This window comes from Corvus cornix, chromosome 6, assembly GCF_000738735.6.
Source record: "Corvus cornix cornix isolate S_Up_H32 chromosome 6, ASM73873v5, whole genome shotgun sequence".
Lineage (NCBI taxonomy): Eukaryota > Metazoa > Chordata > Aves > Passeriformes > Corvidae > Corvus > Corvus cornix.
In genome coordinates, this window is record NC_046336.1 from 19,331,939 (window position 1) to 19,348,664 (window position 16,726).

General features: G+C 44.0%; 1 protein-coding gene and 1 long non-coding RNA gene across 10 annotated transcripts in view; one reads left to right on the top strand and one right to left on the bottom strand.

Moving 5' to 3' along the window:
* PAX2 (paired box 2) overlaps positions 1-16,726 on the top strand; it is a 103,523-nt gene that overhangs the window by 41,745 nt on the left and 45,052 nt on the right. For all 9 annotated transcript variants that reach the window (XM_039554311.1, XM_039554312.1, XM_039554309.1 and 6 more), the window contains exons 4-5: positions 4,557-4,642; positions 6,694-6,813. In XM_039554311.1, coding sequence (XP_039410245.1) covers positions 4,557-4,642; positions 6,694-6,813 — 206 coding nt within the window. The remainder of the gene's footprint in view (positions 1-4,556; positions 4,643-6,693; positions 6,814-16,726) is intronic.
* The window catches only part of LOC120410229, a 92,429-nt gene that overhangs the window by 21,184 nt on the left and 54,519 nt on the right, over positions 1-16,726 (bottom strand). The gene's annotated exons all lie outside the window — the stretch shown is intronic.

Below are 16,726 nucleotides of genomic sequence, written 5' to 3' on the forward strand. Positions count from 1 at the left end.
CTTCCACTCTCAAAAATAATCCATGACAAAGGAACATGATCAAAGTGAGGATACCAGTGCTCTCTGAAATCTGTCAGGTCTTCTTGAGGCAGCAGGACACACCAATCTTTCCTTCAGTTCAACTTCATCTTGTTCTTCCAGGATTAAAAGAATTGCTAAATTGTGACTCCAGATGATTCAATCCTACCTTATCTCCCTCTGATCGGCCCTAGTATGATTTTTTTTTAATTTGAGATACTGTCAAAAGACTCTGCAAGCCATAGTAAGAGAAGAAACCACAGAGTATGTTAGGCTATAAGAGAGTTTGGATAGAAATGTCAGAGAAGCAAGGTGAGTTTTCTGTGATCTGTAATTCTTTCAGCAAGTAATTTCTGGACAAGTTTAGAAGTGATTTTCTACTTGCTTATTTACAAGGAATGAAAGTTCTTCTCAGAAAGCACTCTGGCTCAACTAATTTTAACTTCTAATATTTCTTGCTACCTCTCTCGATTAGAGCTTGTTGCAATTGTAATACTAGAAAAGAAGATTTTTTCTGCCCATCTGTATTCAGAATCAGCAAAAGGAATTGCATTAAAACTGACAAAAATAATGAAATAGAAATCAAACATTGGAAATTCATGATCTAATGTTGAACATTTAAGAAAGTCAAAGGCATTTGGAAATAAGCAGTTGGTTTCAGCTGGTGCTGTATGTAGTATTAACTCTAGAAGGAGTTACTACAAGCCAACTATGGCAACTCATGAATTCCAGGATGGATGTATAATTCACAGCATGATACTTTTTACTGTAATGACATTATATGCCATTACTTAAGATAATATTGCATATTAAATTCAGATTGTGAAATGAAGTTCAGTTGCTTTACTGCAATCAAAGATCTATAAATGTCCTGTTGCTGAGACTTCAGAAGGTTATGTATTAAACCTGTTTATATTATCCAAAACTCAAAGTAGTCAACTTGTGCAAAAATCTCCCACTGGAAAATGAAAAATGGGAATTTACAGTAAGTACCAGTTTATGTTCCTAATTAAATACATATGCTGTTATTGGAGTCACTGATTGTGATGGAATTAAAGCAGGGATGAATTTAGTCCAAAGGGTCAATTTCTCTCAGAAAAAGATGCTTGAAAATATCGGCATCCATCTCAAGAAATCAGCACTGCTAACTGATGTGCCAGGACTTGTGTCCCTTCTGCTTTTGGGAAGGGATGAGGATGTAGTCTGCAAGACTTGTCTTTCTCCAGTGTCTGAAGGCAAGAACAAGCCATCAAAGACAGCAAGAAGTGATTGAGGTTTTGCGACCTCTTATACAGCAGTAATCCAGAAATCCTAGATTTCAGGCAGCAGAGCTGGCTTAGTGTGTATTTCAATCCCTGGCAAGGGCGAGAAGCTTTCAGCAACACCGAGGTTTAAAGACAGCATTATTATGCTGCATTTGTTGCTACGGGGCCAGGTCAGCTCTGTTCATCTTTCATCTGCTGTTTCATTAGGTGGTCTTGTGTAGGACAGACTCACTTGAAGCCTCTTAAAGCAGCAGCAGTGCTGCCTAGCTAGCCTGCTGTTTATCACTGTCCCTAAGCGAATCGACCCAGGGGGATGCACTGCCGTCTTCTGTACTGAGCATTAAGATCCTGAAATTTCTGCTCTTTCCTTACAACACTAGAGTTCCGTCATGACTTTAGGGCAAAGTAACACTGCTGGGGAGAGCCTTTTCAAGACCTGCCTCTTCTTTTAGCCATAGAAAATACATTCTACCAGAGACCTCATTAGGTTCACTGTGCATTTGATGCCAAAAATTATTTGACCCAAGCCACTGGAGGCTGCACAACCAGAACTGCTCCCCTCTGCTCACGGGTTCTGGACACTTCCTTTTGACATAAAACCAGTTTCATTCTTAGGAAGGGAATGTTCTTGAACAGAGCCTTTCACCTCTGGGTCACTAGCAGAAATCTGGCCCTGCTTGGTAGTGACCGAAAATCATTACCAGCTGACAGCTACTTGGTGCAATGAGCTGGTGAGTCTCATTCCAGTTCCTAATGGACACATCTCAGTAAACACAGTCACAACTGGCACTAACTGGTGTTCTCAGCCAAGAGACCTCGAACTGAATGGGGAAGGAAATTGAACCTTCCTCTTCATCCCCTGCCTGGGTTTTTGGAATATTATGGACAGGCATTTTATACCTGCAGCGTTTCACAGGCTGTTTTTACTCTAAATGGCTTTTTGAAACTTCGCAATTTTCGTGCAGCATGATTCAGCACAGCCTGATCTGCCATCTCAGTATAATTAGACTCGTCTTATGGTTCCCCTCAGTAGAAACTGAGCTGTCTAGTGCCATCTCCCAGTACAAATGGTAAATCTGATGTCATATCTCAGTATGAATGGAACTGTCTGATGTCACCTCAGTGCTAACAGGACATTTTATAATATGTCATCTAAGGCTGCAGGGGAAATCTTCTAATCCATTCACTATGCTACACTACAATAGAACATAACACAGTATAATGTGTAGGTTAAGTTAGACACCCTCAGGCAGATTTTGGATAGACGGATAGATGGATGGATAGAAACATTTATACAAAGTATACATACATTATATCACTCTATTGATTTTTAAAAAGTTCCAGGACTGCCTGGCTATAATGAGATTTTTGAACTTTGTGTTGCGATCAATGAGGGGAATATTATTGGCCTGGAGAATTGATATACCCGCTCTCTGTGGCTTGTTCTGCTCCTGGACTGCCCCTGCCCCCAAGGTGTACGATTCCATCAGACACTTAACCTCTTTTACAGTGTCATCAGGCTAAAAGGAATCTAATAGTGACACGGGACTTGTGCTCAGCACTCTGGCACTATTGCTTTCCTGTCACAAATAATTTATAGCTTTCTATTTCCATCCCTTTGCCTGCACCCCATCCCCTTTTTCTGTTTCTATGGGCTGGGGGAAATCAATAAACTCAACAACCAGAGTGGCACTTCAGGGGGTTTTAGGGGGAATGTGAGACAAGAGGGAAAAAAGGAAAAAAACAGAAAAGAAGAAAAAAAGTTATATAATTTGCCCTAGCACAGTTTTCAGATCAGTTCCTCACCTAGTAGAAGCTGCACGACCTCAGAATCTGGGCCTGAGGCCTTCAGATGCTTTTTGGTATAGGTTCTCAACAACTGTAGATTAGGGCATCTGGTACCACCGGTCTGTATGGAGTGAGGATTTGGATCTCCATCCCCAGCTAGAACCTTGACATTCTCTGTCTCCAGCTATGTCCCAGGCAGCCTCTCTGCCACTCCAGCTACTGGTCAGGTTTTATCAAGCATGTAGCAGAGTATTCTAACATGCTGAGTTGAGATGTTCTCTTTCATTTCCTAAAAAGATTTCACTCTCAGGAGCTGTGGTTTTTTAAAATTGCCTTCACAACGTCTCTACCTATCTCTATCCATGCCATACCACCCACTAGTCACACATTTGCTCTTTGAAGTTTTGCCAACTTTTTCTTTAGAACAAATTTTTAAGCTCTCAAGTGGGCAGGGAGAATCTTCTATTTGCTTTCACTTTCTGGAGAGATTTTTGGGAAGAAAATAAAGCTAATAGAGTGCAGGGCTGAGAGTTCCAGAAACTCGGGCTGAAGAGAATCTGCAGCCTTTACCCTAACTGGACTGGCTGAAGAGAGGAGAGGATTGTTTTAATCTCAGAAAGGAAGCTGGGCCTTCACAGGTCATGGCTTATTTGCTGAGTTCCTTGGTGGAACAGCTGTTCCCAACTCACAGACACCCAATATCTGCCAGTAGTCAGGGACCTTGGCAGTCAGGTACTAGGTACTAGTTATTTTCTTTCACCACTGACCTCAGTTAGATTTAAACCAGTGACCTAGAGGTGAAGGATTTCATGTAACAAGAAATGGAGCACTGACAATTACAGTTCAGTTCATTGTCATTCTGAGCTACATTATGAGCTTTGTGATGTCTTTTTGAGTTCCCATGCTGTGTTCATTCACCACTTGACAAACACCAGATTTTGCCCTGTTTGATGGAACTTCTTTTTCCTGGTGACTTATATCCCACCACCACTCCCTACAGATGCCTTCTGTTTTCACCTTCTCGTTTATGAAGGGCAAGGGCTTTGGGCAAGCCTTCCACAGTTCAAAGCATTTAGTCAGTCAGAAGGGTATTTTTCAGGTAGACAGCAAAATTAAAGCTACACCATTTGTAAATTCAGCAATGTCTCTATTAGCTGCAAAGACTGCCTTGTGATTATGCTCACAGATCAGACCATGAATGACAATGCAGCTGTCAGCACCCGGAAGATCCTAGCTTGCTCACTGAACACCATCCTCATGCAGTGAACACCCAAGTTTGGGATAAAGATGACAGAGCAGAAATAGGATGATTCTCTGAGAGCTGGACTATTAAAGCAGTAGAATCAGGACCACAAGGCAAATGAAGCCATTCTGATGCACCGAGAGCACAGATCAAGCCTTCAGATTCTGATAGCTGGGACTGTGGGTCTGCAGAGGCACAGAGAAGAGGCATTTGAGCTCTGAATGTGTTTTGTTCTTTTCCAGGATCATCAGAACCAAAGTTCAGCAACCTTTTCACCCAACACCAGATGGGAGTGGGACAGGTGTGACTGCACCAGGACATACTATTGGTAAGTCGACCGGCATGAGGGGTGGTGACAGGTCAAGTGGAAATGGGGATGAAGCTTAGTTGAGGGAACAAAGTCTGACAAGCAGATGCTAAGCAAAGCAAAAGGGAGGAGGGGGTGGGGGGAAAGAAGCCTCCATGGAAATCAGAGTTTTCTATTCTTTGTCTCCCCTGTTACATTGCAGAGAAGTGAATCACAGAGAAACTAGCCCAAAGTAGGGGTTTGCCCAAGTGATTCTGCCTTAACATCCGTTTCACGTTCATGGTCTCTCCTTCATCTCCCTATAGAGAAGTATTTACTGCTGTCCTGTCCAAGCGCCAGTCTTCACCTTTTCTCTTGTCCTTACTCTGACTCTCTTTTTCCTCCCTATGAATTTTTCTTCTCTCCTCTCCCTTTGCTAGAACTCATCCATTTCTCAGCGCTAGTAATACACAAACATGGGTAAGATACTCCAGCTGCCTCACAACTAAGTTCTTCATTGTTCTAGCTCTGCAGTCAGGTATCCCATGGGTGTATTTCACTGAGAAAATGCAAATTTTTTTTGCTGGGGGAGATGTTTTGCTGGTTTGTTGAGGTGAACAGAAGATGGAGGCTGTAATACAGGGACCAAATGTCTCCTAGTCTATTTAAAGGTACTGTGTTAGATGTGCGATGAGATTCTTTTGATCTGTATGGTGGATATGTCTGCTGTTGCTAGCATAGCTTTATCTAGTGACCAATCAGAGCAAGAAAAACATGCAGTATTCTGGGATACTGTGAAATACAGTGGCTTATTTGTGGCCTAACACTTTCTTAGATTCCGTTGGTTATTGAGAATAACCTGCTGCTACACAAGGACTTACTGGAAAATGCTCATCTGTGTGGGACAGAGCTGGTAGATATAATCCTGTACACAAAACGTATTCAGGAGTACAATGGAATTACTGGGCCAATATGGAAAAGCATTTCTGGATGCCCTTTTAATCTGGGCTTGCTCATTGGACTGGCAATCACTGATCACGACAGATGGAGTGGCAGATATTATTCCTTCCTGGAACAGTAGTGCAATGTCTAGGGAATGTAATGGTTGAGCTGGGATAGTGCTTCTAGTGGGGTCTCTCATTGCTCTGGGATGTACTGGGAAGTGTGGGTCTACATTGGATAGTGTTGAAAGGTTCTTCTCCATCCTGAAAGGCTTGTGTTAGGAGTATTGATTGCTTCAGGTCAGTGCTTTATGAGCTGAATGATGAATAGTGGCCTGTAAGAAAATTGGGATATTCTCTCCATTACTGGGACACACTGGGACACAATAGATATGCCTGCTGGATGCACAGCTCCACCTGTTCTACCTTCTAAAGGCCTGATTATCATGAAGGGATCATTTCTAATCTGGATAACTTGTCATTTTTGATATATTGGAAATTCATGAGCAATCTTGAACAGCCAAGTGGCCAGAGCATTCTGCCTACTGATATTGGTCAGTACAAAAAGAAAGCACTAGATTTTCATTAATCTGGGTGGTAGCATGTATCACCAACCAGTTGCTCTAGTAGGGAACTGAATTTAATAGTCCAGCACTGAAGTGCTTCTAACCTGTGCTAAGAAGATAATTTTTCACTGAGTGTTTCAGGTGGGCATGTAAGAGGCTATTCTGCCTAAGATAGAACATGGGCACTCCTGGTGAAAAAATGCTGAGAGGAAATGATCTGGTAAAATATGGATGGACTATGAAGTCACTAGAGAATGTGACCTATGCAGCATTTCACTTGGTTACCTTGAAAGCCTGCTCTGAACTGGGATGTAACAACAAAGTTTAGCTTCTTGATGGAATACACTTGTTATTAATGGCCCTGTACTGGAAGGCTGTGAAGCCACAGTATAGAAATGGATAAGCAAAGCTGGGATGCAGCTTTGCTGGGATACAGTAGAGTAAGTCCTTCAGCGTGAGGGACTGGGAATCTGATTAGTGCCCAGGCTTTCCTATTAGACTGGTGACATGCATAGCTTTCAGCTGGGGATTCCTGAGTGCTGTGCTGCTCTCCTGATGGCCCTTTTTCCCTTTTCCTTTTGTCCAGTGCCCAGCACAGCATCCCCTCCTGTCTCCAGTGCCTCCAATGATCCAGTGGGCTCTTACTCCATTAACGGGATCCTGGGGATTCCTCGGTCGAATGGCGAGAAGAGGAAACGTGATGAAGGTAGGGGGAGGGGAGAAGCTCATCCTCCCTTTTATATTCTTTGTCCCCATGTACAGGCTCCAATTTCAGGCCAAGGTTTGCAGCTGCTCCAGGGGCTAGATCAGTTTTAGCAACAGAGACCAGTTCCCCGCCACTGCCCTGCTGGCTTGGAATGCTCTTCTTCCGAGGCCCTTTCATGACAGGCTGCGTCTCCAGACATCTGCTCAGCAGGCAGAGAGCCGTCTCCATTGCTGGAGCTGATCCCAAGTTCATTCACTGCTGGAAACGGCTGGAACTGAACTCCCCAGGTGCCAGCAGGTGCCCGGACTTTGAACTGTGGGTAAACATGGTTTCCCTGACTCACTCGATTTCAAACTAAATGCCATCTCGGAGAAGCACCAGCAATGTGGGAGTTGTCTTTCACCCCCCTTGCAAACAAGTTCCTGCCCTGTGACGTGCCATGAGCTACATTAGCTGGTGATCACAAGGGCCCAGTTTTCAACAGGTAGCATCTACCGCAGCAGAACTGTCATGCTTGCAACAGTCTGAAATGAAAACAGGAGGTCTTCTGAGTACTGTGACCCTAAGGTTGTTTTCTAACCCTTTCACTAAGGCTCTAAGGAAATAGGATTAAGCTATCTCCTTTTGCTTCCTACTTGCTGTGAAGTATTCAGGGCAAAGATCCTGAAATGAATCAAAAGCTGGAGCCTCCATAGACTGAGTCAGGAGGGGTGGGTGAGGTCTTGGTGCTCTTATGGTGGCTTCTAAGCACTTTTCCTTAAATCTGGATCTTTTAATTTGGTTTGTTCTAAAATTGAGGGCCAGGAAGTGAACTTTTAAAAGAATACTGACTAACCAGTTTGTTGGGTTCAGCTCTGACTTCAGTATGTTGAGTTGCTTGTTGCTTGGAAAGACCTCTTAGGACAGGTAGCTCAGTGTGCTGTGTGTGCTGTAATCCCAAGGCTGTCCAGTGCAAGAGCACATGAGAGTTCTCTGTGATATGTGGTGAGAAGAGAAAGCCCTCCTGAGACAGATGCTGCATTTTGACATTTTGCTAGTAATTTTCTCAGCATTGGTTCTGATGAGGTTCACATCTGTAAGTTTTTGATCCAAATAAACACAATAATCCTAGGAATAAAAGGCAGTCATCATATTCCCTTTCTCTCTAATGCAAAGTAAAACTAGATGCAAGGACCCAATCCAGCTTCTATTAGAGCAAATGGGAAGATTTTTTTGCTGATGTCATTGGAATTGGATCGGGCCCCAGAGGAAGATCCATTTCCCAGCTAGATGGCAGTAGGGCCCAGCTAAGAGAAAAGTGTAGCAATGGGAGGGCTGAGTCAATGCCTCAAAGTCAAAAAATGTCAGGAATAAGAGACTACAAGTATTGCAAACCTTTCCAGCATTTCCCATCATTACCTATACAGGAAGTAGACATTTCAAACTAAATGACACGTTTCTCTAATGGTTGTGCAGATCTCCTGGCAGTCATTTGGGAGTTTTGTGAATCCCTGTTCTCATACAGTCCAACGTGGTGATCACCAGCTCTCAACATGGTGCCTCCACATCTCATTAGAAATGAAGCTCCTCAATCTGGCTTTAGCTACTGTTCAGGCTAGATGCAGCCACACAGTCACTTCCAGCTTCAAAACCTGAGCTTTCTTTGGAACAGTACAATTAAACACAGAAACAACAGAGCAGCCATCTAAGTCGGTGACACTTCACAATGATATATTGACAGTAAGAACTACTCTTTGTGTCTGTCCTTAATTCATCCCAGATTTGATTTAGGCAAGTGACACTATGCAGCTCCTTGCTGTTGGCCAAGTGCCCACATATGCCACTAGGAATCAGAAAGGTACCAACTAGACAATCTTGCAGATGTTACCTGTCTTTAGCTCTCAGAGTTTTAGGTGGCAGTTATATGACATGGTTGCAACTGCCTTGGATAACAGCCTTAATCCTGCCATCCCAGATATCTGCTGCAGGGACATGCGCTTCTGACCCAGAGAAAGCTCACATGGGACCCCCAGCTAGCTGCTGAACATCTCTGTGAGTTGAGTTATCTGGGCTCACAGTGGCCTTCAGAAATGCTGAAAAATATCATCCCTTTGCAGGGCTAGGTCCTAAGGTTAGAAGGGTCCGAGGGGAAGTTTTGCAAAGCCAGTGACCTGCACTCATTCCTGGGCAGTCTTCTCTGTAGCTCTGAAGATTGATTGCTCCTACTTGAGATGGGGAGTAGGAAAAGTCTGTCAAGAGATCCAATGCAAGTATTTCTTTCATGCTCATGCTGGATGCATACACCTTCTCAGTATTTCCCAGAGCTTCTGAACACTTTGTTGGTGTTTCTTTCTTAACTGCAGGGTTTATTCTCACACTGAAAAGCCCTTGTGAGCTTTGCACATCTACTTTCCAAGCATTTAGGGAATGGTTCTTCCCTAAAGGAGGCAGAAGAAGCAGCACTGCTCTCTCTTTCTTTCCGCTCTGTTGGACCAGCTCTGCTGCAAGCATTCCTCTGTGAGGAATGCAGTTCAGCAGAAAGGGGAAGTACCAAGCTGCTCCTGAATCACCAGTTCTGAAAACCTTGTTAGCAACCTCTGTGTTGGCTGGGGGGAACAGGGTGGGAGAAAGACAGAGGAGCTTCTATCTGAGCACACCCCCTCCCCCAGGTCCTCCTTGCTGCAGCTGGTGCCTACATTAGACAGTAGCACAGATGATTAAGAAGAGGAGAGATAATTATGTGTCAAGATGATGTAGCAGAACTCCCGAGTTGGACAGAAGGAGCCAGACGGATGCATGAGGTGGGCTCAGAGATGGACGCTGACAGCCAGGTGTGAACCTCACAGGGGTTAGAGGGACGAGTGGGAATCCCAGCCTACCAAATATACTGGTTGCAAGTGCAAGGGTGGCCTGGGAAACCTATAGCATTGAGAGAGAGCTAGCTGGGAAGCAGCTCTGAGTGTCTACTGGTCACAAGTCTTTCCTCAAAACTCAATATGCCTTCCTCAGGCGAATGCCAAGAAAGGATGGTCAGGATTTACCTTGTTAAGACCACATTACTCTTTTGTTTCAGTTTTTAACCAGTGATTGCAAAACTTCTGACTTCTGTAATAGATTAGACAGAGTTTGTCTCCTGCGATTTTAAAAATAATTTTACTAAAAAAGTTCACCACCATTTGTGTAGCACAGTGTGTGCCATTTCTTGTGGTCTGTGGGCATTGCCAGTGGAGCTGTAACTTCCCTCTGACTTTTCCCAGCACTTCCACCCACCATCTTCCAAAGGCAGATGTGATCCTGCAGCATGTAATGACTTTCCCAATACCAGTGAGGGTCTTAAAATATCAAGCTGCATCTGAAAACAGGAATTCCTGGCTCTTCATGATTCGAGTGTTGTAGTACTCTGTGATGGCAGGCCAACCATGTTCAGCAGGGTCATTGCCAGACTAAGAAGCAGCAATATAACGTCCAGAACGATAAAGGGGAAAAATATGCAACTATTTCTGTTGTTTCATAACCCCTTAATTGATAGCTAAAAGAATGATAACTGGGTCGACCCAGACGCACTAACAAAAACTTAGTTATCACTCATGTTGTAGTCTTGAGCACTGTAGAAGGAGAAAAAAGGAGAAATGCAGAGAAAGGGAAAGATAGACAAATACATAGATAGATAGATGGATATAGATAGATAATTTGTAACAGGAAAACATCATATCAAACTGCTGCCAGCATGCCCCAGCATCTTCAGCTGGGCAAAACTTCGGCGATTTTTACAAAAGCATTCTTATGAGACATGGCCCTTTCCTTCTGTAATAGGCTGCAAACAGACGTCCAGTCTAAACCCAAATTCTCATTTGGGATTCATCTTCCAGTGAGGTTGGTTCTGTAACATTCTCAGCATTATTAATCTTGGTCCTTGACAGTATCTGTAGTATTTGACAGCATTACTGGCAATAATATCTGCAGTGCCAACAATGGCAGAGATAATATCCCCCAGTATTATTGGCATTAGCAGGGATCGTATCTGCAGCCTGTTATTGGTGGGAGCAGATGCAATGTGTCCAGTATTATTAGTATCAGTAGTAATAAAACCCAAAGGCTTGTTAGTGTGATCAGTGCTAACATCAGCAGTAGGTTTGTGGGAGAGGACGGGACAGAGTGATTACTACTGTAAATGGCAATAATACTCAGGCTGTTTGCAGTAAAGGAATCCCCAGCAGAGATGGAGGAGCAAACCTGAGAAGGCAGAATTCTCTCCTTTCCTTTCTTCACCTGTCATTTTGATGATTAGAGTGAGTTACATTGATTCCCAGTAATGCAGGATTGTGTCAGCGCAGGGGGACAGTGAAGAGTCACCAAAATTTCTGCAGTTCTGGTGGTGTTTTCCAGAAAGTGTTAGCTGGGTCAGTGCAGATGGTTCGCCATACTCTCCAAATGGGATTGAGCTATGCCAAACAGGGTGTTGCCCACTAGCTGTAGGAGCATCTGCACTGTAAATTCTGTAGCTATAGGATAGGCAACATCACTGCCCTTCTCTTTAGTGCTGCTCATGTAATTTTCTGACTGTTATTGCCACAACACCCTCTACTGAAAATCAGCGCTTTTGTTACATGTGGTTTTCTCTTTCCTCACTCCAAATGGGAGTGCAGAGCAGGGTTTTGACAGTGTTCAGCTTGGGACTTTTCCTACCTCGCCATAATCTCATTTTTGTGTTGGGAAATTACAAATGTCTCCTTCCGGTGGAGTGTGAAGCAGGGAAATCTGTGACAGCCCCAGTACTGAAAGCTGTTTTTTAAAATACTGCCCCAGGACATAGACTGTTTTAAAGACTTGAGTTCAAAAGTTTTTTCAAATAGAAAGTAACACAGAGTGGAGAGGTGTGTAACGTGTCTAAGTTTTTGAGCAGATATACAGCAGCTGAGTATGCAACTGTGAGCATGATCCCATTTGTGTTGTTCAGAGTGGCAGTGATAGTATAATTCGAGAGATGTAGCTATGACATTTCAGATGACTGTGTCATTGTCAGTGGCACCAGTATGTTTTTGCAGGCAGTTGTGGTTGTGGTTATCCTGTTGTTGTAACTATCACTATAGGTTGTGGGTTTGTGACACTAATGATGAGATTAACTGTATCACTACTTGCTCTGCTGCCCCATTACACTCAAGGCCATTACACTCTTCACAGAAGCAGCTGTGAATTGTTTCTTGCGGTACATTTGCATCACGGCATGCAGTAAGGTTGTTTCAACATGGTAATTGTTGGTACACTGGTGCAGTTTCTACTGTGCTGTCACTGCAATTCATAGAGTTGTTACTGCAGCTGATGTAACATGTTGGTTGAAAACAGACTGTCACCTGGCCATGACAGTGAAGTCAATACAGCTATGTCACTGCAGCACCGTGTTCAGAACAGTATGTTTTCATGAAGCATGGTATTAGTGTTCCACAGCACACTGGGATTGTTTCAGAACGTACAGTGTGCTTATGCTGTCATCTGCAGTATGATGATGCTTTGCTTGTGCTGGAGCTGTACTAGAGCAGAGGTCTAGCCCGTAACTGTCCTGTAGGGAAATGCATTCATTCATTTTTGCTATGCTGCCTGCATATGTTTGCAAAGAGTATGAGTGAGTCATTCCACTTGACCGTGTCATGACCTGATGTATGTTCATCTCTGGGCATATTAGGTGTATTTCTGTCCTCCCCAAACCCTAATACTTGTTGAAGACAACAGGGTGTGTTTGGACCCCTGCAGGTGACGGAACAGCACTACTGTCTGTGGTAAGCCTGCATTGTTTCACAGTGTGATTTTTTGTCACCACAGCTGACCTGTTTGTGTTATTCTATATGACTGCTTTACTGCAGGTCAGCAATAGTCTTAATGACACTGGAGACACATGCAGTTATATTGCCTCAGGTGCTAACCCCATGTTCCAACCATCACACACAGTTGTGGGGTGTGCACACAGCAGTTTATGGCTGTGCAGATGGGCTGAGCAGATTCTGGAGTCTTTCTCACAATGTCTTTCTCCTACTTTCCCTGGGACTGTGTTGTTTTATGCAGCGTGGCTGAGCTTCCAGTGGCTGGCAGCTTGCAGCAATGGTGTATCTCTGCAAACAGGAGTGGTCACAGGGGACCAGGCTCACTGTGTTCATACACACAAGTCTACGTAACACTCTCTGCCATTCTAGATGAAAATATAAATTGAAGAGGGAGTTTATTCTAGGTAGCCACTCACTTCTCCCTCCTGAAGGTCTTTGGCTAGTGAGACTCCTGGAAGAACGTAAGAAAAGCACCTGCTACTACTCATCCTGCACCTCTCTAAATAAGCTGCAGGAGGATGTCAGAAAAGGGAGAGTACATATGGAAAAAGAGAGGAGGGGGAAACTGGATAAAGCAGAGGACAATGAATAAGCAGCACAGCACTGTCAGAAATGTGGGCTGCTGCACCAGGAATCTGGAGGTCAGCCTGTAAGCAGGAGAAACAGGATACGTGTGTTTGTGTGAGCATGTCTGCACAGACCCTGGGAGTTTGGGGAGTACGCATTGCTCAGGAGGAAGTCAGGTAAGGGAGAGTTAACAGCTTACATCACAGAAAGCGGTTTGGACAGAATGCCCTGCTTCTAAAGCTTATAGTGCTGCTTAGTTTGGCAGGGGTTGGTATTGTCTGAAGACAAGCTGGTCTGGCTTCAGTTGTATTTGTGTGCATCTCTGATTGTGTATTTGTGTCTCTAGGAATGCACGCCTGTTTGTTTTTTGTATTTCTATGTTAGGATCTGGTTTCTACTTATCTGTGCTTATGTACTGGGGTGAGTGGCAGGTTGGACCCGTATTTTTGTGCATGCCTATGGAGACCTGGAAAATGTGTATGTTAAGCTGTGTATAATATTGCCTAGTAGGAGAATGCATACTGTGGATCGTATGGATGTCTGGGCTTGTATGGCTCAGTATTAGTGCTATGTATTTCTATAAATGCCAGGTATTTGTATTCACATTTTGAGCATATATGTGAATGTTGTATATTTGTATGTATATTCTGAGTGTATGTGTTGCTACATACTTGGAGTATCACTGTATCTTTGTGGTTGCTGGATATGAATATGTAGCCTGTTAGTGCTGTGCACTTCTGTATATATTTTGTACAGATGTGTATTTGCATTGAGGTTATATATTTGTGTGTATGTTACATATATATACACATATTGGTTGTTCTTGCCTGTATAAAGGCTGTTTATTTCTGTAAATAGCTTGTATATGTTTACATGATTTGATTCTGTACATGTTAATTCAAGGAAATTACTTTGAGTTATAGGTTTTCATTTAGTTAGTGTACATATACTTTTGTAAGTTATTTATTCAGAAATTACATTTAATTGACATGCATCTGCATTTATACCTCTGTGTGTCCCAGTTTGCATTCTTGTGTCTTTAATATTATTTGCTAGGTTTTGTGGGTGTTACCTGTGCATAGAACTTTTCTTTACATTTATTTGTGTGAGTACCATGAGTGTGTGCTTTTCTGACTGTTTGTTATGGGTATTTAGTTTGTGGTTAGATCTTTCTCCACTGTTTGACTCATTCTTGGGAGGGGTTGTTGCAGCTAATGTGTCAACAGGAGTCAGGCAGCTACAACTCCTCCCAGTGTCTCTGCCTCCTCCATGAGTCTACCTGTGCAAAGGCTGCTCCCCAGCTTTGCTAGATGCCCGTCTCTCTGGATCTTCTTGTTCACTTTAGATGAGTTTTACTTTGGGTCTGCCCACAATCAGGGAGGTGACTGTTACATTTTTTCATGGATGTAAAGAGTATGGAAGTCAGAGGGAGCACAGTGTCTGAATCCATGAGGATCCCAGGTTAATGTGCAATGGATGACAGAATCAACTGCAAAAGGAATCAGAAATAATTGGCAATGTGCAGGCAAATGGTATTTTAGAGGGTTGTTGGTTGTTGGTATAACAGTGGATGAGGATGCCACGACAGTGAGAGATGACACTGCTTTGGGGTCAAGTGACATGGCAGTGAGACATAAGGGCAATACTACTGTGGAATCAAGGTGACATGGCACTGAGACAAAACATGGGTCAAGGTGACATGCCAATGACCCAGGCTGATCTGTCAGAACAGGAAGAGCTGGGATCTGCCCGTCAGCTGAATCAGCTGACTAAGGCAACAGGAGAACAGGAGGAGATCAGAGGCAAATCGACAGACCTGTACCTGGGCTGTAGGACCCAGGTCACCAGCAGTGTGGGACACGCAGTGTCTCCATGGGATCAGTTGCATCCTGGTGTGAAGGGCTGGGGCAGTCTGTTAGTAGCGGCTGTTTGCTCACAGTGATGGAGAGCAGGGATAACACAGTGATGACATCAGGTGGTGGCCATACCCTGTGAAGGTAGCCATGGACCATAGGGACTGTGTGGGCAGGGGCATTATTCCCAGTTGCTGGAAAAACAAAGAACCTAACAGGCAGTAAAACAAAAACAAAGGAGACTTGGAAGCACCTGACAGCCCTAATTCATCACAGCCCAAGATTTTTTCCCCCCTCATGTTCCCATTATATTTGTTTGTAAAAGTGGAAATCAATTTTGAAGGTAATTTTCTGGAAAGAATGGAAGGGAGGTGGGAGGGCCGGATAAGGCAGAGATGGCAAGAGGAAAAAAAAATTTAGGCCAGGCACAGCCCAGGGGCAGCTCTTGGCAAGGTGAAAGAAAATTGCATATTCAATCTCCATCCATGAATCTCCCTTGCTGCTGCCCGCCTCCTGCTCGAAAACAATGAAGGCTTTCTCCCCTACGCCGCACAACGCCTGAGTATCAGCGCTCACTTTAACTTCAGGGTCATTAATTCACCTGATTATTGCAGGAGAGGAGAGGGTTGCAGAGGCATCTATTCTAAAGAGCCCTCCCTTAGCTCATCCTTTGATTAGTTCAGGGTGGGGGGAGTTGAGATAATGTGTTGTCTTGGACACAGTTTAAAATGGGAGGGGTTGAAGAGGGGGTGGAAGGAGGTAGAGGTAGAAAGGGAAAGATGTGGCCCAGCTTGTTGTGGAAGGGAGGGTTGGAAAGCAGTCATTCTTGCATCCCTCTGCTGTGGTGTTACAGCAAATTAAAAGTAGCATGTTCCACTTCGTAGCTATCTTTCAGGGAGGGGAGGGGCATGGGTGTATGTCGGCATGGGGATGGGGGGGATCTTATCATTGCTTCCTCAGCAGCCCAGCGTAGTGTCACCCTGTGAGGTGACATTTGAATTTACAATTCCGCAGAGAAAAGCCATTAATTCACAAATTAACATTTCTCCCTCTCTCTCTCTCTAGCTCTTTCTCTCTTCCTCTCTCTCTCTCTTTCACATGGATGTGCAAGCAATTGAAAAGACAAAGGAAATAGCCTTAAGGAAGAGACTTTACTGCTACTCTGTCTGTGCAGAGATTGCTACTACTGCTTCTAGATAGATAAACCAATTACCTGAGCTGCTCTGTTCATGGCAGCCTGCTATTACCTCCTTTTGTAGAGCTGATTCCATTGCTGGATTACACTGTGTGTATCTCATTAATGTAAACCAGCATGATACTGGGCACTGTTTCTGACCCTTCTTGCCATAGCCCCTTGCTCTGCAGTGGAAGAAGGAACTGGGAGAGGAGTTGAAGAGAGGTGACAGTAGGCACAACGTACTTCCTAGCGCAGGCCACACATAGAGCTTGTTAGAATACCTGTGCTAAGCTTTGAGGAGATGGGGGCTTCCCTTCTACAGAGGAGATTGCATGACATTAACCCTGATGTCTTCCATGTCTTGATGAGCACTGAGGGTGCTGTGCAACAGGCCTTGTGTGTGGGCACCTGGTATGGGCAGTGCCTTGCATTCTCAGCCCTACACAGTGTTTTCAACAGGTGTAGAAATGTGCGCGGCAAGCAGACAGAGAGGTGTGAGTACAAATACTATTTATTCATAG